At 44.0% G+C, this 27608-nt stretch overlaps 4 protein-coding genes across 4 annotated transcripts; all 4 read right to left on the bottom strand.

Moving 5' to 3' along the window:
• Positions 1 to 53: 53 nt before the first annotated feature.
• On the bottom strand, positions 54 to 6941 carry dus2 (dihydrouridine synthase 2). Its single transcript, XM_041039290.1, has 16 exons — positions 6854 to 6941; positions 6047 to 6184; positions 5918 to 5963; positions 5651 to 5742; positions 5514 to 5557; positions 5125 to 5185; positions 4996 to 5043; positions 4780 to 4845; positions 4229 to 4299; positions 3962 to 4048; positions 3297 to 3465; positions 2941 to 3062; positions 2714 to 2854; positions 2484 to 2571; positions 2000 to 2073; positions 54 to 1779 (listed from the first exon to the last, which is right to left on the bottom strand). The coding sequence occupies exons 2-16, from the start codon at positions 6164 to 6166 to the stop codon at positions 1518 to 1520; spliced, it is 1491 nt and encodes a 496-aa protein (XP_040895224.1). The 5' UTR covers positions 6167 to 6184; positions 6854 to 6941; the 3' UTR covers positions 54 to 1517.
• Positions 6942 to 10626: 3685 nt separating this feature from the next.
• Positions 10627 to 19338, bottom strand: slc7a10b (solute carrier family 7 member 10b). Its single transcript, XM_041038118.1, has 11 exons — positions 19188 to 19338; positions 15540 to 15744; positions 15180 to 15331; positions 13463 to 13588; positions 13233 to 13386; positions 12492 to 12615; positions 11775 to 11878; positions 11582 to 11678; positions 11144 to 11293; positions 10865 to 11042; positions 10627 to 10757 (listed from the first exon to the last, which is right to left on the bottom strand). The coding sequence occupies exons 1-11, from the start codon at positions 19327 to 19329 to the stop codon at positions 10627 to 10629; spliced, it is 1563 nt and encodes a 520-aa protein (XP_040894052.1). The 5' UTR covers positions 19330 to 19338.
• A 1055-nt stretch (positions 19339 to 20393) lies between these two features.
• Positions 20394 to 23009, bottom strand: faap24 (FA core complex associated protein 24). Its single transcript, XM_041038119.1, has 4 exons — positions 22743 to 23009; positions 21690 to 21832; positions 21447 to 21602; positions 20394 to 20912 (listed from the first exon to the last, which is right to left on the bottom strand). The coding sequence occupies exons 1-4, from the start codon at positions 22843 to 22845 to the stop codon at positions 20661 to 20663; spliced, it is 654 nt and encodes a 217-aa protein (XP_040894053.1). The 5' UTR covers positions 22846 to 23009; the 3' UTR covers positions 20394 to 20660.
• Positions 23010 to 23162: 153 nt separating this feature from the next.
• On the bottom strand, positions 23163 to 25290 carry LOC121182145. The gene is made up of 3 exons (XM_041038498.1): positions 25238 to 25290; positions 24873 to 24926; positions 23163 to 24630 (listed from the first exon to the last, which is right to left on the bottom strand). Exons 1-3 carry the CDS (start codon positions 25288 to 25290, stop codon positions 23589 to 23591), a joined length of 1149 nt encoding a protein of 382 aa, XP_040894432.1. The 3' UTR covers positions 23163 to 23588.
• Positions 25291 to 27608: the final 2318 nt, after the last annotated feature.

The raw sequence follows: 27608 nt of genomic DNA, 5'->3' as shown, positions 1-27608 counted from the left end.
TAAAATAATGACCCATAAACTGTGAGATGAAATGTGATGGACTGACACAGGAAAATGATTCATTCTTTAATTCATCATTTAAAGACAAAATAAAAACATGATTATTGTTTTTTCATATTTAAAAACGGTCTGTAATCATTCTTCTGGCACACGTGAGACTCCATACATACGAGCAGATGTTCATTAGTTTGTCTTCTGCTTTCAATAAGTTATTGCTCAGATCTCTACTGTGCATGTGTTTGTGAACTTCCTTTTGCTGCTGCCTCATTTTAATTTCCTGCATGCGAACAGTTTATCTAACATCTTGCTGGGCGTGCTTTGCTTTCACATGTTTGACATGCACTGAGGCAAAACGACTTAAGATTACAAAAACAAAACCAATCAATCAGTCGAAGATTTGGCGTCTCCTCTTTCAACACTCTGCAGGGTGTAATAACATTCATTTTAACTTGAATCCCTCTGAGAATTCAAGAGCTGCACTTGACACCTGGTTTCACACAACATTGCAACACAACTTTGTTGGTTTCTCCGTGTGCACGCAACTGTAGCGCGAATGCCGTATTTTCCTAATGCCAGTAAAGGCATCAAGAGCCAGCCCGGTGATGACGTCAGCGGCGGGTGTCTCCATCTCTCAGGTTCAGTTCAGGACTTAAAGACTTATTAAACCTAAAACCAAAGACAGGCCCGGGGTTCATTTCCCCTTTTATCTGCATCTTCTCACCGACCTCGCTCCTCCTCGTGAAGGAACCAGTCACCTGAACGCAACACTTCGCCTGTCTCACGTGTTTTTCAGTTAGCGCTACAGAGTCAGCTACACTGACTCTGTCCCTTAGAGGCAAAAATCCACTGATAGCTTTACATTTTAGGTAAAATCTGTGTAAAATAAAGGATAAAATAACACTCGGCGGATTAAAGAGTCTGGAAGATTTGGGAGATTTCTCACCTCAAAACTGTGACAACTAAAAATCAAAGGATAAAATGAAAACATTTGGCAGCATAAGTCTACTTGACGACAAACAGTTAAAGTCGTTTAATCCAACATCAGTCCTCTTCAGAGACTAAAAGATGAAATCAGGACACGAATGATGAGTTTAAGGCCCATCCAAAAATCAGGATTTAAAAAAAAAAAAAAGTTGCTTCGTAAGGCACGAGGGTTAAAATTCAAAAATGTGAAATATCTGAGATGATGACACGTTAATCTGAAAGTTCAGCACTGCCCCCTGCTGGCTGCAAATCCACACCAGGGCCTCTTCAGGTTAAAACTTCTGTTTCTGGAAAGTGAGATGTGAGCAACTACGTCTCTGTCCAGGATCATGTACTGATGCAGTGGAAGACTGTTTAAGCACTGGGCAGATCCCAGTCTGAACACTGGAAAATGGTTTTTAAAAAAAAATCAAAGTCCAGAAATGTAACGGCAGAAACGAGCAGCTGCTGATCCTGTTAAAGAGCAGATTATTTCAATTTACTGTTCATAAATATCCTGACAGGAAGTGATGCAGGTCGCTACAAACGTCTCATTAAATCTGCGGTCGTCCTGGAGGTGTGTCTGGTTCATGATGGTCACCGTTGGCCACCACAGGGGTCTCTGTTTCCTGTTGGATGTCAGCTACATGTCGTTTCTTGCTTATTTCTTCCTGTGTGGTGCCGTTCGCCTTCTGCTCCCTCTTCCTCTTGCAGACCAGGCCTGAGTCCTCCTCGCCGATGCGACCCTCCGGTATCCCCAGAACTCGCAGGCAGACGATGGCGGCCGCTTGCTCTGCAAATTTCTTGGACTTCTCCCTGTAAAAGACAAGATAATTTAACACTTCACCTGAGTTTAATACTTTAATTTGAGAAACATAAGTTGTCAAATGTTAAATGTTGTGTTCAATCAGCCAAATAAAAACTCTGCCAGAATTAAATACAGTTTAAATCTGAATAAATTCAGATTTAAAGGTGTGTGTGTGTGTGTGTGTGTGTGTGTGTGTGTGTGTGTGTGTGTGTGTGTGTGAGCACTGACCACAGTGAAGATCTGTATTTCTTCTCTGCTACAGTCACAGTCGACTGAAAGGCTCGATCCTGCGAACGCTGCACCTGAAAACACAACACGCACAAAGTGTGACCGTGTTCGCAGCTGCAACACAAAGACAAAGCACAGACTCCGGCTCCTCTGATGGACGGTGATTTGTTTTCAGGCTACGTGCAGCGCAGGTTGTGTTTTTCATACTCTGCAGCTCTGAACTCATCACACACACACACTGTGAGCCAGTACAATTTTCTTAGAAGTGACTAACTCTCCTGCTCTGGTTTAGCTCTTCTAAAATGTGCCATCAGAGCAGGTTCTGTCAGATCCAGGATCAGTCTGAGCCCCAACAACATGACTGACAGTCAAACTCTACAGCTGCTTTTCATACATCTTTATAAATTATAATCACCAAACCTGAGGACTGAATAAGAATCATTTCCTGTTTCAGCATCAGTTCTCACAGACTCTGGCTCCGTACCGTCTCGTACAGCGGCTGCTCCAGCTTCTCCCTCCGGCTCCACTCCAGCAGGAACATCTTAGGAGTGATCTGAGGTGGATACTCCCTCCTACAACCACAGATACAAGTCAGAGCCTCCAACCTCCTATGATGCCATACAAGATCCTACACAAACATTTATTTCACTGGTCACATCTAAGTTTATATTGACTAATCTGATCTCACAGCATAAAAACATTTTAACAACCGACCGTTCAAACTTAACAGCCATGGTGGTGGCGTCTCCGTCCATGACGGGTCGGTCGGGCTGGCTGCTGCTCTGCAGGGCCTCCCTCCTGGCCTGCAGCTGCTCCTGGGTCTGCTGGTAAAACTCCTGCAGCCTGTAGGCCTCGCTGAAACACAACACCACAGTCACACCCGATACTCTAAGAGACACCGGATCGGCTCCACAGTCCAGGACTCTTAAAAGGCCCAGTACCTGATCTCCGCGTTGGTCTGAGCCGCCTGGACCTGCTTCCCCAGAGGAGACTCCACCTTGTCTCTCAGCATCTGACACAGACAGTACTTTGTGTTGAAGGCGTGGTTGTCGTACCGGATCGCCTGTGAAACACAACGGGACCAGAAACACAGTCAGGCTTTCAGTCCATGTTTCTCAACAGGACAAAGCAGCAATCGGCTCTGCGGCTGTGAGTGAAGCAGGTGGTTCATCATTGGAAAATGATCAACAGATTAAACAATGATGCTAATAATTATTAGCTGCAACTCTGTTTAAGATATTTGCAGACTTTTAATGACTCATACTAAAATCGTGTGTGTGTGTGACGTGAGGCTCACATATTTGAGGTACTCCTCCATGACCCTCTCCACAGGAAGTGGTCCCTGGCTGTTGAATACTGATGCGTTCCACATGGCGGCACGAGCCAACATGACCGACGAGGCGCCCGTCGCCTTCCTGAACTCCTCGATGTCGGCGTTGGTCTTCACCAGATCCAGAGAACCTCCACTGCAGCAGAGGCGAGACAACGAACAAACACGGTCTGAGGTTTGGAACGAGGCTGCAAGCAGCTGCAGGGTGGAAACCTGGGCTCTGTTCTTCATACGTGAATAACTGAGTTATCAAGATCACACTGCTGACTTAGAATCTGGTTTAAAATTTATCTGGAGCTGTTGTCAAATCGAGTCCTTAAACCCAAACCTTCAAAAGTTCAGCTCATTGAGCTCATTTTCAAATGCATGGGACTCAGTTTCTTTGAGATATAATAAAAGGACGTTGATTTATTTTGACATCAGAAAGGATATTTGTCATTTGAACACAAAAACGTGTTAAATAATCAACTTCAAAACCTATTTTGCTGAAGATTTTTCAGGGAGATTTTCACTGCTTTCTGAAATCTTATGGACTCAGTGATTAAGGGTGAGTGAACCAGAGCTGGTACCAGAGCTGGTACCATGTTAAACCAGTTTCCTGCAGTGTGAACCAACACATGCTGATTTCTTACTTGGCGATGACGGGGATGGAAACGGCCTGAGCGACGCTCCGAATGTAGTCGCAGTGGACGGGGTGTCGGGGACGCTCCTCCTTAAACCTGGATAACACATCCATCAGCAGGTTAGACACGTGACAGTCACATGAAAATAAGATCTAACTTCAGATATAAGAAAATAACAAATTACTTTAATTTTTTTATATAGTTTATAGTTAAAATTAAAAGTTCAACGTGCTCCTGATTCAATGAGTGAGTGAGGAAATCGCAGATGTGGTTCACCTGCCGTGGACAGCAACAGCAGTGACGCCGGTCTTCTCGATCCTCTGGACCAGTCTGACTGTCTCCTCCAACTGAAACCAGTGAAGAACATGAAACCAGTAAGATATCACTGGTGACACTGGGAGGCTCTTTGGAGGTTTAAACATTCTGCTTGTGACTTTTTCTCTGAAAGCTTATGAAGTGATTTCCTCTTTCAGATGCTCTCACACACTCTGTCGTTTCCTTTTCAACAACACATTTGTGTTTAAGTTTTTAACTTGAATGTTTCACTTTTCATTTTCAAATCACCGTTTGTCATTTGCATATCCAATTTCCTTTTTCATTGTAGAATTTAACTGTGGTCTGATTACAGTTTCAAAGCTTTGTGAAATACAAACACCACAAGGCAACAATAAATAAATAAAAACAAAGTATGATAAAAGAAATCAAATGTTCGACTGAACTGAACAAGAGAAAAAAAAAATCAGATAAATGCAGCTGGGACCAGAAATGAAACTATAAGGAAAATAAGAAGCAGCTGGAAGTGAAGAAGTGAATCTTTCACGTCTTACCGAAGGAAGGATCCGGATTTTACACGTCACCGGTATGGAAACGCCTGTGACGAGCTTCCTGAGGATCTACAGCAGAGAGAGAAACGTCATATTCAGGTATGTAAAAAAGTAAAGTAAAAGTCAACTGTCTTCTGGTCCATGTACGATCAATATATAACTGATATTTAATATAAACAACATCGTGCAAGTGGCTGATGTTTTTGTGGAAGCGCTCACCGCCTCGATCTTGTCAGGGTCTGACAGAAGAGCAGCTCCCATCCCGCCCTGCAGGACAGCAGAGGTTACACGTCAGCCAGAGGTCAAAGGTCAGAGAAGTCGCAGATTGGTTACTGACAGGTAACTCACCTTAGTGGAGTATTCCTTTGGACAGCCCATATTCACATCCACAGCAGCCACGTCCTTTTCTCTGTTCAGACCACACAACACTTCACTTTTAACCTTCTAATATTTTAATCTTCTCCTGCATTATGTTTATATTTCAAAGTTAGCGCACAGGATGTCTGCCTGTATGTTGTGTATTACAGTTTGACCCAAGGTCTCTGTCCATGTTGGCACTTTTCCCACTTTTTCACGTTTTATGATCAGATATTCACCACAAAAATGAAAATTCAGTCAATAATCAGTCAGCTGAAACAGCACAACAATCTCAGAAATGAGCTGTGGATCCAGATGTCAGAGACATTGACAGAATTTAGAGAAGCAGCCGTTTGATTATTTATAAAGTCGGAACTCACACGAGTCGGGCCACAGTCAGCGCTCGGTCTGGATCAGAAGTCCCCTAAAAAGCAAAAGAAAATCTCATTTGTTCTGGTTTTCAGTTCACAGTGAACAGACAGAGACTGTTGTGCAGGTCAGATGTTTCCTGTCACACCATCTGGAAGACGACTCTGTCCTTTTCCCTCTCACAGGTCCTGAACATCACTCGATCATCTGGAGCGACGAAGTCCACCGTCTGCAGCACCTCTGAAAAACACAATGACAAACCGTCTGAGATTAGAACTGAATTCATCTCCAACTCAGTTTTTCCATCTTTGATGGTTCAGCTGATAATGTAAAAGTTAGAGTGTGTTCTTGTGTTTGTCTTGACTCAGTCAGTCTGGATAAGAATCCACCAGTTTCAGGTCCTGAGGGGACTCACCGTTCACCACCCTCTGACACTGGGCCATTTTGATGTCGATCAGCTCCTAAAACAGACACCGCAGACTTTAAGACGTTGACATCATCACTGAGCTCAGTTTTATTTCCCTGTCCCAGACTCCAAACTCACCTCGCAGTAAACCACATCAGCTCCGTAGTCCAGAGCCAGCAGCCTCATGGGCAGAGTCCCCACCCGGACCATCGGAGCGAGGGCGGTGATGTTACTGAAGCTCAGCCTGACTGCTGCCATGGTGGCGGCTCAGTCCTCCTGCTCACAACCACCCAGAGGACACCGGGTTACACATGACCCGCTGCTCTCGGCAGGTTTTACTGTGAAAAGCCGCGTTCTTCAGCACGACAAGACCCGCACGAAACTCCCCTCGAAAATCAGTTGATTTAAGGAGGTTTCGTTTGTAGCCAAAATGCACACTTCACTCTTCACAGACCTTAAACCTGAGACCTGAATTTATAGGTTTTATTCTTCGATGAGGCAAATAATGAGCCCACCGTGCTACACGTGGAACAAATCCTATCAGCTTTTAGCACCGTTTCCATTTAATCTAGTTACTCCAACAGGTTAGCAAGTTTACTGCTGTACCCAGCAGTAAGGCACCCTTTAATTTAGGTTTGGTTAAAATATAAACGTAATTAACGAAACAATTGCATGCCGGATTTACTACAGCGTGATGTCGACTAAATCATCTAAAGTTCTGCCCTGCCTTGTATGTTTGTTAGTCGCAAAGCAAGAAAGTTTTAAACCGCGATTTTTCTGAACGGAGTTTGGTCGCAAAGGTCGCTAAGAGCTACGTTACTGTATGCTAACTTTGTAGCTGCTCCAGCAGCTGTCCGCTCCCACACGGAGGCGGCTAAAGCTAAGATGCTAACGTTTCCACAGATCTGTGTGTATAATGAAGAACCTTCGGTTAAATGAACTCACCGGTATCTATGCTGTGACTTATTGATGACAGCAGCTGTAACGTGTGATCATGTGGGGAGAAAATGAAGCGTGCTCTGTTTGAACTTCCTGTTTAGGCTCCTGCGTCATCAAGGCGTCATAGATGTGCTGCGTGTAGATCAGCGCCACATAGAACCAAAATACATAGAACCACAGAGAAGTCATCAGAAACCCCATCAATCCTGTTCCGCTTCAGTCTGGGTTTATTGTGCTTCTATCGTTATTCACTCATTTTTACAAAAGTGCTCTAAAATACCAATCCAAGTTAAGGCTCCGTGTAATTATCCCACTGTAAACACCGGATACGTTGCAAATAATTTACAGTGTAAAAGTGTCTGTTGCACGAGCTGCTACAGATCCTGTGCCGTGGTTTTGCTCATCCTCGTAAAAGAGAAATTTATAAGGAGTTTTCAGATTTTTGATGTTATTTGCAGTTGAATCCCTCTAAAAGTGCATTTACACCGAAGCACTGATGTTTCCGTTGAGGCCATTTCAACGCTTCTGAAAATGAAATCATTCTGATTTACACGGCCGATGGCCTGACATCAAAGTCAAGCTGCATTCATAATCTGTTTACTCTTAAAATATCAGACCCAAGTGATCATGAACGAACAGCCTTACTGTATGTGTAAGAACTGCAAATTCAGTGGTTCTTCATAGTTTGCAATGGTTTAATGCCTGTAAGAGTTTCAGACTTATTTCTCTAATATCGGGCTTTGTTAAAAACCCAAGGCTTAAAAAAATGACACCTCCAGCTGCCGGAGAGAAGGCAAGAACAAGATTCTCAGATTAGGAGGCATCGACTGTGAATACTGAACCAAAATATTAAAACACAGAGATATTTTCAGAGTCAGATGGTCTCTAAATTCAAGCAGGAGCAGGTGAGATAAAGAGAAAGAGTGAAATACAACAACAGTTTATACACCTGGGCATGAAGAAATGAAGCTGTGTCCCAACTCCCAATCACAAGAGCCTAAAAACACTGGATTTTAAAGTTTTTGCTCATGTACAGTGAAAGAATTCAGAGCAAACAAAGATGGTCTAAATCACTTAATTGGTGCCCAAGAGTCAGGGTGTGACTGATGTCTGATGGTGATTGTATTGTGTCATTTCCTGTTAGTATGAAACAGAAAAGTGTTGATTTCTTAAATCCTAACTGTAAAAACAGAATTCTGTCAGGATTCGTATTCACAGCACAGTGTTTACATTCAGTTAAGACGTTTTATGGTTTTGGGACACAGCTTGAGGCTCCGCAGTTTTCATTCATTACCATCGTAACGACTGCTGAAGTCATAAACTTTTCATCTGAACCATTTAAAACACAGATTTGTCCCAAAAAAGAAATTTGGATATGAACTGACCAACTGAAGAATTGGCTCTTTTTACAAATATCCCCAACAGACCTGTGGGTGATTCAAAGATGTTTGTGTGACTAAACAAACTGTATGAAAAAAACAACAAAAAAACAAAGATGTCAGTGTCTGATCGTGTGTCTTATTAAATCATAACATTAATGAACACACAGAGTCGGAAGCTGCACAAAGAAACGGGAGGATTCATTCCCGACCACGGAGAAGTGGAACCACATGGACAACATTTGTAAAAAGAACCAGTTCGGTCTCAGTCCCAAAGACTCTACATCTGATTAACAATCACAGTGTGTCAGTAAATCAGCAAACTACAACCGATCAGAGCCACGTGGTTTGAGGTGAGCACAACTACAGTGTTAACAACAGATTAATAAGCTTCAGCTTGCCCTCAGTCTCAGGGATGGGACGGTTTGTTTAGGAACGAGACAGGAAAAGAGTTCACATACTGAGCAAACAGGCAACGAACGATCAAAGTGCTTCTCCAATAATCTGATGCAAAATACGAGGAAAAACGCACTTGCAACATATATTAAAATCTAATATAGTGAATCAGTTAATAAACAGCAGTTTAATATACATTTTCCCCAGTAAAGGTCTTTTCACACCAAGTCCCACATTTTTGCACAAAAAGAATAAATCTTCATTTAAAATAAGAATGTCTTATTGTCTATGACGTTTTGCTTTTGTGTGCTGTGATTTTAATCTGAGCCTGTTTGATTTCTGTGTTGTTCAAGTGAAAACTGGATCCATTCTGGTTCATTTACTGAGCTACTGCTCACATGACGCTCACAAAACACTCAGCTGATCGTTTCACCTTCTAATCAAACACCTCAGTGTCTCTATCAGTGTTTACGAGCCACAGTCACATCAACAAGCATCAACGGCTGCTAGAACAAAGGGTCAGACTGACTGAAGAACATGGTGAAGAACAGGTCAAAGTTCAGTCACACTGAAGTCTACATGAGGCCAAAGACCTGGGATTCATTGGCAAGACCAGAGTGAATTGCATCAAATGTTTGGTGTGACCATGTTCTAGATTTGAAGGACCTTCCAGGTTTTACTCAGAAAACTCTGTAAATCTGAGAGAAAATGTGGCTGAAACATCCAGAAACACAGGGTATCTGCAGGATAGTCTAAAAATCTTTTCTTTCATTTATAAAAGTCTGCTGCTACAGTAGCTGGAAGATCATCAGCTCAGAACGGGTGACTAAATCTAAATTAATCAGTTACTTCAAATGAATAAATCAGTCAATGTATGACTTTTGTGCCATATATGTTGATCAAGTTCAGGTTAGATTATTAGTTATTTACAATAATTATTGTTATAAATAGCTGTGAAGCTCTGAGAATTATTTACAGTGGATGCCAATAAAAATTCATGGACTTAAATAACTGTAGACCTTGTCACTGGTTTTCTGTCTCTCTCTGACTGGTGTGACTGTGGGAAATATTATTATATGTGGTAGTAAAAAGGTTTTAAATGTAATTTGGTGAACACTGCAGAAACCTGAACTTCTCAAACTCTAAGTCTAACTCTCAGTAAAAAAGGATGGTGAGTTCACATGAGTGAAACATCAGCAACACATACAGGATATTAGGAAAACAGGCGGCTGCCTGAGAAAATGAACTTTGTTTAAGTGAAGCAAAAATCCTAATGCTGCAGCATGAAATGATCATTTTAGACAATAATGTTCTTTCCTTTCCTGTTTCAACATGACATATAACCAGCTCCACAGAGACACCAGCTGACTGGTCTGCACAGAACCCTGATCTCAACCCTGTCCAAAACTTTTGGGATGAATTGGAACACAGACCAAGAACCAGACCTCATCACCCAACGTCAGTGTCAGACCGGATTGATGCTCTAATGTGTCTGAATGGGAACAGAGACTGGAAGCAGAGAGGTGGAGGCTGTTAGAGCAGCAGATTAATGCTCAAGTGGATGTAATGTTTGGGTGTCCACATACTTTTTCTGATGACTATAGATGTGTTTGGGACTTGGTGTGAAAAGGCCTCAAGGCACGATGAAACACCAGCAACATTCAGGAGGAATAACCGCAGGCTGTGAGTGGGTCAGAGCTCTGTCACGTTACAGAGGAAGAAACAAACGCATCCAAACTGGGAACAAAAGTCGTTTTCACAGTGTCACACTGTTGGCATTAGGTTGTTGAATCTGACGACTTAGTAGAAAATAAGACAAAAAAATAAAAAGTGCAGGCAGCCCACGAAGAAGAGCCAGAGTCTCCACGCGACTGCGGGTAAAAACCAGAGTCTCAGAGGGTCAAAGGTCAGACAGGCAGCTCCCACAGGTGTCTGGGCTTTACACAGTGAAGGAACAAAAACAGGAGGCAAAAACAAAGATCTTCATATATTCAGAAAAGAGTTTTAAGAATTGGCAGACAAACTGCTCCTGCCTGATGACCTGTCAGTCCATTCTGAGGGATTGGCGATCTCGATGGGGTCGATCTGAGGAAAGACCACGAAACACAACCTCTGGCCCACATACGTCGCCGTCTCTGCAGGAAGACACCGGTCATGAGTATATTTATTAGCTGTTAGACAGTGTGAATCCAAACCCTGAAAACTTCGAGTGGACTTTAAGACCAATGTTACAGAAACTCACCAATGAAGTTGTAGATACACTTTGGTTTTTCTTTCCAATGGACACCCAGGAAGTAGACGGGTACGCCGGTCAGCATGATGACCAGACCGACACCACAAACCACCGGCTCTGAGTAAAGACTGAAACCCAGCAGCAACGCCCAGAACATCAGGTAACACACAGGAACCAGCAGGTTCACCTGGAGAAAACATGGCTCAGAGTTTAGAGTCGCTCGTGACTCAGGGACACAAAGATATATATACTGGTACAGCGGTGACTTCTGACGCGGTGTGTCGGTACCTTGATGGGTCGGTACAGGTTGGGTTTCTTCCAGCGGTAGTACAGCAGACCTGCGATAGTGACACCGTACGACAGGTAGTTGATGAAGGAGACGTAGTTGATGAGGTTGTGCGTTTCTCCGATGCAGAGTATAACAATGGTGGCGGTGCACTGCAAAAACACAGCAAAGCATGAAATGTTAAACTAAAGAGACATGCCACTATGGGACATGCAGGATCCAGAGTTTCTGGAGCTGAAGGGACTAAATGTCCACAGATACTGAACTGTGACCAGTCTGTCTCTCGTTAGCTCCCTAAGTTCATGCCAGTTAAATCAATAAAAAAAAAGTCTTTAAAATATGTGTAAGATTATGTCCATGTTGAATTCAACAAAGAAATCGTGGTTTTAAGACAAGAAGAACCTCCATCGACCAATCGCCTGTGAGACTGTATTACATACGCAGACCAGGAGAGCAGGGATGGGTGTACAGTTCTTATAGTGGATCATGGCCAGCAGGCTGGGCAGGTGACCCTCTCTGGCTCCTGAGAAACACAACCTGCAGGCAGAGAGAGACAGAGCAGACAGACCATCAGCAGCCATGCTGGAGCAGAATTAACCATCAGAGCATGAAGGAGCAGGCGGGGCAGCTCACCTGGAGGAGGTGAACAGGTAACCGTTGATCCCTCCAAAGGTGGACAGAGCCACGGAGATGGGCATGATGACGGAGAACATTCCCAGAAGCTTCTCCCCAAACGTCTGAAGAGCAAAAAGCACAGACAGAATCACAGACAGGCACAGACCTGAGCATCAGCTGTGTGCGGATAATGTGTGATTACTCTGCTGTGTTAAAATGGCATTGAGAAAAGATGCTGCTGATCCCACTGAAATCCAGGAACTGAGAGCTGAACCGAGGCCGGTCTTCATCTGACTCTGGTTATGTGTGAACATTTCTCCTAAAACAGAAATATTCCTCTGAGAATTTCTCTTTTATAGCTAAACTCCAGGAACGGCAGCATCGGTTCACACTGAAAATCACAACCACAGCTACTGGATGTATTGGAATTTGATTTGGTTTAGAAAGTCCACGATGTCCGAAAGACGGTATGACCCCCCCTTGACTTTACTGTCCCCTGGTTTCAGATGAATCATGTCATTTCAGTGAATCAGCTCATTCACAGTCTGAACTGCAGAAAACTTGTTTTCAAAAAGGGGAAACACTTTTTTCTATTGGGGGGTGTTCCTAATCTTCATTAAGAACATTACAGTCAAACAACTTGAAACTGATTTTTGACTTAAATGTAGACTAAACAAACAAACAAAGGTGACAGCACACTGTTGCCACAGCTTGTGGTTTGGCCACATTACTCACTACAGCCACAGCATTGGATGACAGCAGCTCCTCAGGCGACATGGAGGAGAAGTAGGCGATGTTGGTGAGCGTGTACACAAACGTCACCAAAGGAATGGAAATGTAGATGGCACGAGGTAGATTCCTGACCGAGGCCCCCCACACACACACACACACACAAACATGCACGGACGAATCAAAAACCAAAGCAGAAATCAATTAGACGTGCACAAGAGCTGATCAAAGGCAGGAGAAACCGAAAAGATGTTTAATGTCAAACATCAAATATTCGTGTTGAGCTGTTTCTCCAACCAGCGCAAATCTCAGAGATCAGTGTTTTCCCTCCACCACAAAACGTACGTTTTACAAGGACAAGCTCAGAAAACATGCTGAGTTTCCTGCTGTGAGAAGAAATGAAGCTTTTCAGGTAATTTGATTCTGACAAACTGAGCTCAGTTCTGCTTTTTTATAAAAAAGTGAAGAGTAAACTGGGAAGAACGATTTTTTTAAAATCTGATTTTCTCTCTGTTTAACACTGATACACTCACTGATTTTTTTGGGGGATGGGGGGGGTGGAAAATAATGATCACTGACAACATGGTAAATTACTCAACAAGACAAATATTTATGACTTAGTTTAGAGAAAAACTGCCCCTGAAAAAAAAACACATTGCCCCTAAAACTGGAAAAGAAACGGAAAGAAACAAGTAAAGATGGAGGCTGAGAAGATGCTGAGAAGAACTGTGAACCATGAATATTCACCGTCTGGGTTCAACCACTTCCTCTGTTACGTAGTTGAGGAAGTTCCAGCCACTGAAGGCGAAGGAGGCCTGCAGGAAGGCCAGAGCGATCTGCCCGACTGACGGCGTCCTGTCCAAGGAGAAGGCCACCTGAGGAGTCAGAGCCTCGTAGTTCCCTGGAAGATAAATCAGATGTTTTTTTTTTTCTTTCAGGAAGCAGTAAAGCTTCAGGCCACAGGCTGTGAAAGTTACCGTTGAAGATCTGGACCAGGCCAACCACAATGATGAGACCCAGAGCCATCAGTTTCCCCACAGTGAAGACATCCTGGATCCTGGTGGCCATACGAACACTGGAGCAGTTCACCCAGGTGAGCAGCACTGAAACACAGAGACCTCAGGTCAGAGCAGGAGGACTGCTCCTTTAAATGCATCAGTATCAGTGTCTTTCCATCCCTACGCTGGGGTCCCGGTGCTGGTGCTCTTGCTGGCGGTGGGAGGCAGCAGCCGGTCGCCACGGGAGACAGGAATGTGGGAAACGGGCGAGGGAGGGAGGCCACGATTGTTTCACCTCGTCCATCATTGTCACCGACTTTGCCCTCGCTCTCTCTCATGGTGGCCTCGCTCTCCAGCACAAAGACGAGCTGTCAGCCCCACAAAACAAAACACTTCCGTTGCGAAGGGCAAACAAAAGGTGCCGAGGTCCCCCTCAACGCCCCAGCCCACCACGCCACCCCCTCCTTCCCCCTGGACATAGCTCACATTTCAGCATCCAGCTCTAGAAACAAGAGTGAATGACGGCGTCAGAGTGGAGGAATCATTCGCTGAGGTCCAGGACGTCACCTCCTCACTGATCTGACACAGGCTGTGTGGATTCATAGCGCTCAGTGCAGGTGACCTCAGGCAACACACTGAGCAATTAGGCAGAACGACAGGTCCACAATGACCAGTGTGATGTCCACACTGAGGTCTGCTCGCCATGTCCTGGCACAGTCACTCAGTGCTGTCTGTCCTTACACTCCTCCCTTTTTTTTTCCTCAATCTATTTTTGATGGAACACTTAAATTTTTGAGGAGCTCAGCTGCTTTAACAGCAGAACTAAAAAAAAGATCTGCAGATCTCTCAGGGTTTTCACATTCAACATCATTTTAAAGTCTGAGTCACCTTCACTTCAAACACAGTGGCTTCATCAGACCAAAGAACGTGCTGCTGACTTTCTGCAGCTTCCTGTTCATCTTCTCCAGCAACGTTTCATCTGGGACGTCAGCCATAGAGTCAGTATGTTCTGTACACTGGTTTATACACATTCACAGTTCTACATGATGAAGACACTGTATGAAGTATCACCAGTGTCTAGTTTAGTTTAACTTAAAGCAGCATTAGTTACCATTAAATCAGTGTTTTTCTCAGTTGTTTCAGTTCAATGATCAAAGTTGTCTTTCTGAACTGTCAGTCCCTCATTATAGTCATTTTCTGATGAGTTAATCATCAGATGTTTCATCACCATCTTTTGTTTTCCAAACCACAGAAACCAAAAAACCCATCCCGTCCTCTGGTCCTGGTCCTCTGGTCCAGGTTTTAAAAAGCATCAGGCTGAAGTTACATTAGAGACATTTGACATCTGACAACTAACGAACGACTTCTAACCCTCTAACTGACAAACGAGAGGAACAGGCCTGGATCAGGGTTCAGCATTAGCAGAGATGCTGATCCACCACAGAGGAAATATCAGGATCATAGAAACCACAAGACAACATGTCATCCTTCATCAAAGATGCAAATGTGCTGTGGGCCAGTCATCAGAACAGCATCACTCCTCCAACCTGCATCCACATTACAACAGTGGTACCACAGTCCTGTTTCACCAGACCACATGAAACACACTGCGTTTTCAGTGCAGAGGTCTTCATCACACGCTCCGTGAGACCACTCAGTCAATCAAAGACCTTCACAGGGGGGAGAAGCCACTTACGGAGACAGGTGGCGGAGAGCATCCGTGTTGCCATGTACGGAGGAACACAGTTTGGGAAGACGGGCTGCAGGATGTAGCTGGAGAAGGTGAGGGCGATGACAGCCAGCGTGGTCGGGTACATGATGAGGACGGCGCTCCACAACAGGAGAAACCTGGACGAGAGGAGGAGGTGGTTATCGTTCCAATAAAAACTTTTAATTCAAAATCTTGATTGTTGCTTATTTAGTCAGGAATGTTTAATATTTTGGAGAAATACTTAAGATCTGAAGTTTTCAGGGTCTTTAAAAAATATAATGTATGTGACTCACAACTCGTCCTTTATACTCAATCGTTCTGTCAGACCTGCTCCTCTTTTCTCACCCCATCAGGCCACCGAATATCTCAGTGACGTAGGAGTAGTCTCCTCCAGATTTGGGGATGGTGACGCCCAGTTCAGCGTAACACAACGAGCCCAGGGCGGCGATGCATCCTCCCAGCAACCAAACCACCAACGCCAAACCCACCGAGCCCGAGTGCTCCAGGACCCCCTTCGGAGAGATGAAGATCCCAGAGCCGATGATATTCCCTGAGCAGACGAAGAGAGAAGAAGGTTTAAGATGCTGAAGGTTGCATATAAATACCAGGTAAAGAGGAGTCTTCATGTCCACAGTGAAAAGAGAATCTATGCAGTCTGGTCTGTAGTGGTGGAAAAATTCACTTTTCACCTCTTTTTCAAGCAGCAGAGTCGAGTCGTAAACCTTCAAACTTGGTTGGAAATGATTTGATGTCCTCCACAAACCAAAAATGATCACGATCAGTTCGGGCCAAAAGGCTAAAATAAAATGTCAGAGCTTTCAGTTCTTCATTCAAGTTCATTCAGCTCAGAAATGACAAATTATTTCAACTGAGAAAAACCTCAAACAAATACACACATGATCGTTCGGAGGCTTGTTTGACAGTGATAAGCATAAATCTGAGAAGGCTTTAATCATTTAATCATTTGAATTACTGAAAAAATGAATCTGTATGTAAACAAACATGCTCCTCCACCCATGATTCTTAGTTCCTGAGAGAAATACTGAATGTCACAGCTGGCAGTGATGAAATGTGGGAAGCATGTTTACAAAGCGCGGCACACATGCTCTTCGCATGTGACCTGTTTGGAAGGTTTTCACACGGCACATATCACCCAGAACATCTCCAACATTTCTGCTGCTGCACCTTAAAAACACCAGTGACCCGTTGAGACTCTTGAGCAACTCCAGCCACACAATCCAGACTGTTCCCCTCTGAGTTTATGCAGAGGGCATTAAAACACAAAGAGCTCTACAACAGAGTGAGTTAGAGAAGGAGGTAAAGGCCATCACTCAGGCCCGGGACAACCCCTCCTGCCCAGAGCCTCAGTATGCAGTGTAGAGTACCAGCAGATCCGACACATTCAGACTACAGCGCTACCAGTAGCACGGCAGAAGGCAGCCAAGTGGCACAGACAGCCATTACATAACCAGACATAAATTATCCACTCCAGGCTGCAGAGGTGGGAAGTGACCGACTCACCTTCTGCATCCGTTTTTTTTCCTGCTGCTCCATGGAAGTGAGGCACAGGAAAAACATGCCGCTGTGGCACAGACTAAAGTCCAGGCTTAAGTTTGATCTAGTGACGCATGACTTCGGAAGGCTGAGCCTGGTCCAGTGTGCACTGCAGCCAGTTTGTTCTCTCCGTCTCTCTGTGAATGGAAAGGTGCTTCAGCATTCTGCACACAGGACCTTTCTCTTGTTCTGGAAGAAGGATTTTCACAAAAATGCCCGCCTTCGGCAAGAAACGACAGCTCAGCAGAGCCAAGGCAGGAAGGTTTGTGGCCCAGTTAGCCAAAACCTGCACCAAAAACCAAGAAGGTCCCAGGTCCAAGCCCTGTAAAGGTCGCTGCAGCAGGAGGTTCACGTAGGTGCACGGTAACTTTCAGGTCTGTGGTCACACAGGAGGCATCATGAAGGTCTTCACTGTTGATCTCTGTAACTTCACAGCGTTTCTCAGGACTCTGCCTGACCCCCTCCCTCTCCTCATGTCCTCTATGATAATGTCACTTTCACCAAAGACTGTCTGTGTATCACACACTATGAAACACATCAGGGATCCTCACTCTTACACTGTGTAAGTGTCTCCACCTCAGCTTCCATCAGGCCAAAAGCGGACACACACAGGAGAACAGGAAGAGAACGGGAGAGTCACCTGGAGATGTTCACAGGGCCGATTCTTTTACTCTTGTATGTACAACCTGTAGAATATTTCTTTGTCCTGTAGTTTGAGCTCAGGTCTGATTCGATGGAGGGGGGACGTATGTACCGACTGTGAAATCCCTTGAGGCAAATTTGTGGTTTGTGATTTCAGAAATTAAATCTTTAACATCCTCAGAAAAAAAAAATCTGAACACTTTAATAACAAACTGCATCTGCTACTGAAGCACTGATGGAAAACACACAGACCAGGACCTAACCCTGAGTCACTGGACCTGTGGTGAGACCTGGGCCTGTGGAGTTTTCCCAGCTGCTGTTTCCGAGGTAAAGAATGAACTTTGAACTCATCATAACTGACTCTGTGGCTCTGTGGAGGCCCTCAGGGTTCTGGGGCCCTGAGAACATCCTCATCCTGCTTTGCCCCCTTGATAATCCAGCTCAGCCATGGAAAAGACCAGACCTGCATCTGATGATTATTTTCAGTATTGATTTATCTGCAATTTTTTTTTACATCATTAATTAAATCATTTACATCATTTTTTGTCAAAAAAAAACAAACAAACAAAAAAAACATATTTTAGCTTCAGTCATTATTTTTTTGTGCTTTTCTTCTTCTTCTGTGACAGAAAACTGAACACCTGTGCCATCACCTTTTTTCCCCATAAGCCAAACAATTAATGGTGAAAATGAATTGGTAATGAAAACCTCCTGAGTTTTCATTACTGAGTTGCTTCATTAATTGTTTTGCCAGTAAAAAAAAAAAAGTCAAAGTGATGTCTTTCCTTTTCCAAACCCAGAGATTCCCTCAGGGAAACAGCAGCATGTGATCACAGCTCAGAGGCAGGAACTGAGGCGTGTTAGTTGATCAAATATTCAGTTAGGTTTAGATGTAAAATAATAAAGTTATTCTCTCGTGTCTGACAATGACTGAGTGGGATGGTCTCAATTAACCTTTTTATTACTATAATATTTTTTTTACTTATCTATTTTAACTCAGGCCATTGTGTTGTTTGGCTGTTTGACTTCCTTATTTCTTGTTGTCATAATAAAGTTTGAGCTCAGTTATCACTGTGAGGCTGCCGCTCCTCCTCCTCCTCCTCCTCTAACAGTCCTGCTCAAACGTTTTCACACTGATCGGTTCATGTTTCAGCTGCAGGTTAAATCTGATGCTGGGATCAGATCCAGAAACCAAACATTTCAACACTGACTCTGTTTACAGGAAAACCTTCACCTTCCTCTGTCAGCTGCCTCCTCCTCAGTGCCACTGCTCTGATGTAAAAATGAACAGTGATATCTAAGAGCAGAGTGGTGCTGGTGCAGCCGGCCCTCTGCATGCAGCCTGGCTCCCTGTAGTCCCCCCCGGCCTCCCCCCCCCTCCATCCAGCCGGGATGATGCTCATATTTACTGTGCTTAGGTGTGTTTAAAGGTCCCTGCTGTTCATTCTGCTCCAGCAGACAATGTCCTGCTGCCTGACCACCTGCCTGCCTCCGCACTTCATTTACTTCAGCCACAGAAGAAACTACAACTGAGTCTGATGTGAATCCACATGCAAACAAACATGGAGTCCCTCATTTTTTATGACCAGAGCCACTGAACTATGATTTTCCTTGTACTCAGTCAGATGATGACTCAGTCACGGGGAGCTGAAGCTTTATTCTAACACCTGTTGGTGATTTCTGGGACCTACGGGAGCCTGTTCGAGGAGTCAAACGCTCGGAGTTGGTTTTAAAACTTCTCCAGTGATAAAGTAAAAAGCAGAACTGATCCAAGTGGCAGCTCTTGTTTTTCCTCACCTATGATGATGGTGCAGGCGCTCAGCAACCCGATCTCCTTCTTCAGGGTCACTCTGTCGGGGATTTTCTTCTTCTTCTTGCCGTCCGACACGGCGCCGTGCGGCCGGGAGCAGATGCTGCTGCTGCCGTTCTGTCCATCCATGTCCGCCTGCCCGGGTCCGGTCCGGTCCGTCCAGTCCTCTGTGTCCTCCCAGTCCCAGTACTCCCAGTGCTCCTGTCCTCTCCTCACTCCGTATTCATGCAGACTGAATGGGCTGCGCTTGCGCAACAACCTGCCGCTGTCCAGGGTAGAATGTTAAATACCCGGGACTCAGCGTGGTGCGTTCACGGACACCGAGAGGAGGGGGGGACCGTCTTGATCACTCTTACCTTCACCAGGTTCACAAAGTGTCCTTCGTGTGACTCGGCCTTATTTTAAGGTCACATGACAAAACAGATCAACGGTGAAAAAAAAACCCCAGCTAACTCTACTAATGTCATTATTATTACTAACATTAACATTAACATTAACTAACATTAACCAAATATGATAAATTGTATTCTAAGTGCGGGCCAAGTGTTTATTTATTGTTATTGGTCAATGTTTATTATGGTGTTAATGGTATTTGTAATAAGTCCAGGTGGTGCTCAGTATAATTACTCTGATATACAGTTATGTGCCGTATTTTCTGTATGTGTACAGTAAGTCTTCATCTTCCCTGACAAAAATCTGTCCATCTTGTCTTTAATCTTTTTGAATAAATCGTACTAACCTGAAAAAAACACTGGTGAACATGAACATCAGCTCTGTCACAGCAGCTAATGTGATTAGAGCCTGTCGTATTCACCTTTAAAGTGTGAATTCATATCAGAACAGACCCTAAAAAACATTCAAAAAGGCTGAAAGAACAACACATCAGCTTAAAGCTGAGCCTGGGAACCAGCCACTTAAAACACGCGAGTCATCCTCTGCAGACACAGTACAGCTCTAAATCACTCACTGACATTAATACTGCATGAGAGTCAGTAAACCTGCTGTACATGCATTAAGCTGCCACAAACTCCTGAGCTCTGAGGAAGACTAATGTAGGTTTAATTTAGCACATTCTCACTCACACAATCTGAAATTTGAATCAAATTTGTCCAAACTGATAAAAAAAAAGGGAGATAAGAGGTTTATTTTGTGTCTGGGTTAAAAATCAAAAGAAAAGTTCTGATAAAAAGGAAGAATGAAAAAATGACTCATATTTATTTATTATCTATTGATCCAAAAGTGCAGATTTCAAAGAGAGCTTAGTCGCTATTTGCTGACAGCCCAAGAGCAAATACAGAGTTAGTGTCCACGAGAGCCAAAGTGTTTTTAGTGTCGAACCACCAACCAGTGAAAACAGAATTAAGCCAAGTTTCAGTAGCAAAGAAAAAGGTAACTAGTACCTTTAAGTCCAAACCTCCCTGGTTAAACAAAGACCCAGAGCAGAGGCCTGCGGACCCCCTTCATGTTCCAGCAGCATTGGGTTTGTGGAAGAAGCTGTGGATTTGCTGAGCAGCTGCCTGACCTACAATGGGCTCCATCTCGGCGGGGGCAGCCTCGCAGAGCTGCTGGATGCTGGAGAAGTGATGCAGCAGGGCCAGAGCTTTTACCCTGCCCACCCCGGGGACCTGCTGGACCACAGCCAGGACCACTGGGTCCAACAGCCGAGAGGAACTCGCCCTCCTGAAGGGGTTCTCTCTGCCGTCCCTGTGGACCTGAGATGATCAGAGCAGGTTGGAAAATCAGCATCAGCAGCAGAACATGCAGCTACGAGGATCTCAGACAGCTCAGATAAACCACTCTTACACCATGGATCTGGACCACAACAAACAGCAAGCTGAATGGGACTCAGGCAAGTGAACAGTCATCTTCTATCTTCCACCTGCACGCTGTGACGTCTGCACGCTGTTATTTTTTCAATGATTAATGTTCATTTCAGTCTTTCTCAAATCTTAAACACCTGGAGAACAGTTCTGTGCAGCAGAGATCTGTATTTTCTGGATCACCTAATCTGTTGCTCTTTCTGTGACGCCTCATTTTGACCTGAAAGTATCTACATCACAGAAAAACTGAACCAGCAAAGAGAATTTATTTTGTTTCTGAAACAGATAATATGGACCCACTGGTAATTCACAGGAAGTTACCCTCTGATGACTGCCTGGTAAAATAATAATAAAAAAAAAGATTTTTTATAAAGGAAGTCTGGAGGTGCTGGAGGTCTATTGTGCTGAATAATCTTCATTACTTACAATTTGAGTGATGAGCTGTGAGGCCTCCGTCTGCCCGCCGACCGGCAGCAAAGTCAGGCCGAGGTCAAACACCACAAACTTCTGCACAGCAGAGAAGTACTGCTCACTCAGTCTGGTGTTTTCCACCAACACCAGCTTCTGGAAACTGCTGCTGGCCTATAAAACAGCTCAGGTCAGATGGTGCGACACAGAGAAAGCTTTTAGCAAAATCGCTTTGTCAGCCGTTTGGTGCATTAAACTCACATTTCTGTAGCGAACCAGCTTCCTCTTGTAGCTGCTTCCTGCTATAACGTCGCACTCAGACACATACAGGATGCAGCTTTTGTTAGGAAGGTGGAAATCTGCCACAGCGAGCTCATTCTCAAAGAGGATTTTCACGCCTCCACCTACAGAAGGAGGAGAGTTTGTTCATGAATGAATTGTCTCTTCATTCAGATGTTAAATCTCTCTGTCACTTTCACCTGTGACATTTTGTGAGCCAGACATTTAATTTCTCAATTTTTTGTTTGATCCACAAAATTTCACAGATTAGTTTGAGAAATGTCAGACAGTTTCGAAATGCTTGTTTTGTTCGACCAATAGTCAAAAATACGACGACTTTTAGTTTAATATCACAAAAAACAACCCAGCAAAATATAGAAAAGCAGTGAACTTCAGTCACTGTTGAAAAGAAAATACATTTCTCCAACTTCCTTATCAAACTCCAGTGTTCAAGTTTTAATGAGGAAACACATTTCACAATATCCAGTGGACGTTAATGCAGGTTTTAGTGGGCGTTTGCCCTTCACTCAGAACTTCACTCAAAAACTTATTAAAGGCTACTCTTCATCCAAAGACGGTAATATTGAATGTTTATTTTTTTCTTAGGAGGCTTGTCTGACGCTTAGTGCACACTCTTTATGTCGGCAGTGATAAAAATACACCTAACAACGCTTTTTTCCCCCTGTAAAATGCCAAATTTATTAAATTCGTTAAAGAGAGGAACAAGCTGACATTAGCGGTGAGCACCGTGCAGTGACTGTAGAATCTATACTTTTATTATATTATAGAGACATTTTTAGTTTATGGCATCTGAGCCGAATTAAAGATAGGAACTATTAAAAACAGAAGAGACATACAGTTATACTCTACGAGCTGTACTTGTCTGTTTTAAAGAGAGAAACAACTTATATAGAGATTTTTTATAAGCGAAATTTGGGTAAAGTCTCGGGGCAAAAAAACAAAACAAACGCTAGCAAACGTTACATGCTAAAAGATTAATATGGAGCTGTTACATAAATAAAATAGTGAATTTACCCTTCAAGCTTTGAATGAGAGACGAGTTTCTCCATTTCTCGCCTGCGATAACGTGTCCGTAAGGAGGAACAGCGTTCAGTAACACAGAGGCTTTGGTCTCCATGTGGCTAAATACACGTTTGACCTTCTTAACATGGTCAGATGCGCTGCATATTTATTAAACGCGCTCTGGAAAGTGTGTATAAACACATGTAGAACACATTATCGACCACTAACCAACGCTTCGTCTCAGGGGACATTTGTTTTGCCTCCAAAACGTCACGTCTCTTCTTCTTGTCTTCAGATGGTTTAGATGAGGGACACGCCCCGCCGCGTCGCCCCCTGGAGGACAGGAAGTAAAATGCATTCCCGGAAAACTTGATTTTGGTTTGATCACCTTTGTTAATGAAGTGTTTTTATAATTAAAAAATAAACATTAGGACAATTAACACTGTTTTATTTAATAATATAGAACTGAACTTCTGTTTTATATCACAACCAGATGTTTCCCTGCTGGTAACCCCATCAGTCTGGTAACAACACAAGAAACTGCCCGACTCCAAAACGAACAGTGCACAAACCAATGAATATTTTCATGATTGATTAATCTGCAGATTCTTTTTTGGCCTATAAAATAAAAAAAAAAATGAAAAAATACAAACTTAAAAAAAAATTCAAATTTAACAAACACAAACATTTGTACAAAGAGCAACAATTCACAGTGTGAAAATGAACATGTCTGTTTTCTGGAGGGAGAACAATGGAGTAAAGAATCAGTATATTTTGGGTTTTTCTGTCCTGATATCAACACTTATCTGCCCTGAGCCAAAAGTGTCTGAGGTAGTGTCTGTGTAGCTGAACACAGCATCAAATCAGAGGTCCTTGAAAGTTTGTCAGTAGAGCGCAGGCTGTCCACAGCTGGTTGACTGACGCACACAGTGTCGACGGAACGTCATCAAATACGTGGTACTCTTTGATACGACTGATCGCCTTCTGCACATGGATTTTTAAGCGGCCAGAGGTTCGCGTGTGTGTTATATCGTCTTGATTTAACTGTTCATTTGGCCCCAAGAACGTCAGGCTGACGAGGTTTACGCCAATCCCATCGAGGATTTCTTTGATCTCTAAGCTCTTGTCTGCCATCACTTCGTCACCTGGCTCCAGGAGGTTTAAAATCCCTGACTCCCTGATGACGTCCTTATCGGAGATGGAGGCTGTGAAGACGCTGCTGACGAAGCTGACGGAGCCAGATGGAGTGATGCCGACCAGGGACTTAAGTGTTGTGGAGCCTTTGTGATGGGAAGAGTTCACTGTGCATGTTGCCAGCTGGATGTGGATCTCAATCAAGTCCAGCACCACCCGTGTTTTGGGGAAGGTTGCTGTGAAGAACGGCGGCATCAGCTTATCCACAGCCCGTCTACTTGGCCATATCGGCAGCGTTCCCAGCATGAAGAACAGGTAGTGGCACCATGTGATGCAGGTGGTCAACACAATGTCCTCTGACACCAGGAGCCTCTTAGACATGTCAATAGGAAAAAAACCCCGCCTCACGAAGCAAAGGAATAGAAACAGCTGATCAAACAAACACAGGTGTTGTGCCTGGAAGCCAGCGTCCACTGTGCTGTCTTCAGTCTTTTTCAGCACCTGACTCCAATTTCCAATAGTTTCTGGTGTGGGCTGCAGAACTAGGTAAAATGCTTTGAGTGTGTTGTAGTCTTTGAATCCAGTGTAGAACATGATAAGCTCTGGCTCACTCTGGAGGCGCTGGAGAAAGAACCGCTCACATTTCAGCCCTGCGCTGGTTTCTTCTGGATGGTTGAGCTCCAGCTGTGAGGCCTGCAGCTGCTTTTTCAGTGTCAGGACCCTTGAATAGCTGTGATCATGAAACACTTCTGTAAGTTCCAGAGAGCTGAGAGTGAGAAAGAAAACACAGGTAAACAGAAAAGAAGAGAGTTAAGTTCCCATGTTAAACCATGACTGAATTGCCGATAAGCTCAGCACGTCATCAACAAAGCATGCTCTGTTTTACAACAACAAATCACCCACACCGTCGTATGATAAACCAGCATGGCATTCTGTGTGTCTCTGTGGTCACTCTCTGTCTGTCTGTGCTTGTTTTGTCTCTGTTTGTTGTTTGCTTCAGATACTCACTGAGTTTCCATCCCTAAGACTGGTGTTGTCTCCTTCATGTCCTGCTCGAGGTCCCTGAACAGAAACAGCATATAATCTCACTGTGTATTTGTATACGTACACACACACACACACACACACACACACACACACACACACACACACACACACACACACACACACACACTCATTCACTCAGTCACTCAGGACACCCACCTGTGGAAACGGGTCCTCCTTGTCTCGGTTCGACGGCCTGTAAATAAAGTCGGACGCTACCTTTCTTCAGTTTGTTCAGACCTTTCAGAGATTTGATTCTAAAGGCTTCCGTAAAACGTCTGCCGCAGACCTTGGTACTGTCTGAGACCCGCTGGGACACGGACCGTTACCTCTGAGCGGCCTGGTTCCTCACAAAAACTCCTCCGACCAGATACCTCCTCATAGCCCGGTACACCACAATAAACCGCGTAACACAAACACGACAACGTCATGCTGCCGCCGCCACTCCGCTCTTCTTCTGCGCACAGATCCAAACCACGGTGAAAGGCGCACACTGCCCCCTGCAGCCTGCAGGCAGGGATGCAGCGTGTCAGACCAGCACCGTTCAGCTGAGAGGCCATTTACAGTGTTTCACACAGAACACACAGGTAAAGAAACATTAAATACAAAAAGACTTAGGGTTTAAAACGAGTAAAATTCAAATATACAAACATTAAAATTAGGTAAAAGAGATCAACAACACACAGAGCTTTACAGAGGACAGAAAACAGCACCCAGGCCCCCGGGCCCCCAGGAGTCAGACTCACTCCATATCTATGAATCTGATAAATCAAAGATCTACAGGAATTTGTTCCACTGGATATCAGCTGTAAGAGGTCCTCCAAACTCCACTCTGTGGCCCCAGTCTAATGTATTTATTTCCTACAGATCCATAAACAGGGAGGAAATAACAGGAAATTGTGTGAATGGAAGCAGAGTTCTGCTGCTGCTGGACGAGCTTCGTCACAGAGATCAGATCATACGGAGAATTTAGTTCCACACAGACAAGAGCAGACAGATGAGTCAGTAACAGCCAATCAGATGCTCAAATACAAACAGACTAAAGCTGCTGTTCTTCGTTACACTGCATCAGTGTATGTTTTATTATCATTATGATCCTTATCTTTATTGAATTTCTTCTGCTCAGCTCCAACTGAGGCCAAAACAAACTGGAAGTACGTACGTTTGGAGACATTTTCACATCAGTTTCTCCTCCATTTAATCCAATCAGCATTTCTCAAAACTCTGATGTAAGCACAGACGCTGAAACAACATGTGGAATAACTCTTTAATGTGACAGAGCATTTTATTATGAAACTGAAACTTCACAGGAAATCAGGTTTAATCATCTGAGAGTTATGACGGTTTTCTTCGGAGTAAAAGGAAAATTACAAGTGTAACAGCAAACGGTGCAGAACAGAAATTCTGTCATAACAACACAAATAACTTCAATAACTCTGTGTTTTAATATCTTCTGCTGAGTGAAACTCTTAAACTTCCTGTTTTATTTTCTGACTGTGGCTAAATATTTATCCTAAAAACGAACTTTTCTCTGTTTAATCCTCAGCTGTTTAACCAAAGCTCCACAAATGATTGAATGAGGAGTCACACGAGGACATCACAACAACGCCACTGTTTCCACTGTGCTGCTGCTTAGCGTTGTGTTATACATCTCCTCCTGAAGAACTAGTTTAGATTAGTTTACTTCTTCACTAAGACCAAAGGATAATAAAGGTTCAATCATTTAATTTGCTCAACATTCCCTCATGTTCTTGCCAAAATCCTTTGTCATGTAAAAGAAGAGTTCAACCCAAAATGAAACTTTTGTCATCAGCGTCTCGTCGTCATGTGAGACAAGACATGAGTCTCAGGACTTTTTAGGACAGCAAAGCTTTCCGAGGTGGAGTTCCCCTCATGTCTGTGGAGCCAGGCTGATTAGATAAACACTTTCAGTATCAGGACAAATGTTTTCAGTAATGCTGTTTTCATCAGTTAATAACCAAACAGCCACAACACAAAGCTAAAACACCACTGACGTTTAGAACCGCAAAACCCAGAACCAGGAACGTCCTGGGTGCGTCCCAACAGGAGCAGGACATGAGGAGGATCAGACTGCAGCTGTACAGTCTGTACAAAATACGACGGCCTACATCCACAACCTTACCTTCCACCTCACTACCTGAAGGGGGCACAGTACTCTGCACTGAACATAAACTACAAGGTCAGTTCCTCAACACGTTAGACCACAGAGCTGGTCTAACATGTTGGTTCATAACCTCCCACAGGTGACCAGGCAGACTGAGATCTGGTGACTGTAAAGGCCACATCATTCATATCAGCTACACACTCATCAAACCATTCAGCGACCCCTCGTTCCCTGAGTGGAGACGCCTACGTTGCATTTGTTATGCTTCTCGACTAATTTATTCAGAAATGTCCATATAACAAAATACAATTCAACAGCTGCACAGGCTACAGCCTTCAAACCGACCATGAAGCTGAATCAGAGAGACAAATGGGGGGACGGTGGCCTTCATGATGGACTGACCCGAGAAGAGCTGAATCGAGAGCAACTGGACTCGGCTGCAGACACTTGCAGGATGTTTCATCCAAGGCCCGGTTCACACCTGGCAATAACACGTGTCTCTGATGATATGATCACCTGTGGTCAGCTCTGACTACAGGTGTGAATGCACCACAGAAACACTGAGATCGCATCGC

This window comes from Toxotes jaculatrix, chromosome 5, assembly GCF_017976425.1.
Source record: "Toxotes jaculatrix isolate fToxJac2 chromosome 5, fToxJac2.pri, whole genome shotgun sequence".
In the NCBI taxonomy this organism is placed as follows: Eukaryota; Metazoa; Chordata; class Actinopteri; family Toxotidae; genus Toxotes; species Toxotes jaculatrix.
The sequence above is the reverse complement of the archived record's forward strand: the minus strand, read 5'-3'. Positions and strand labels throughout refer to the sequence as shown.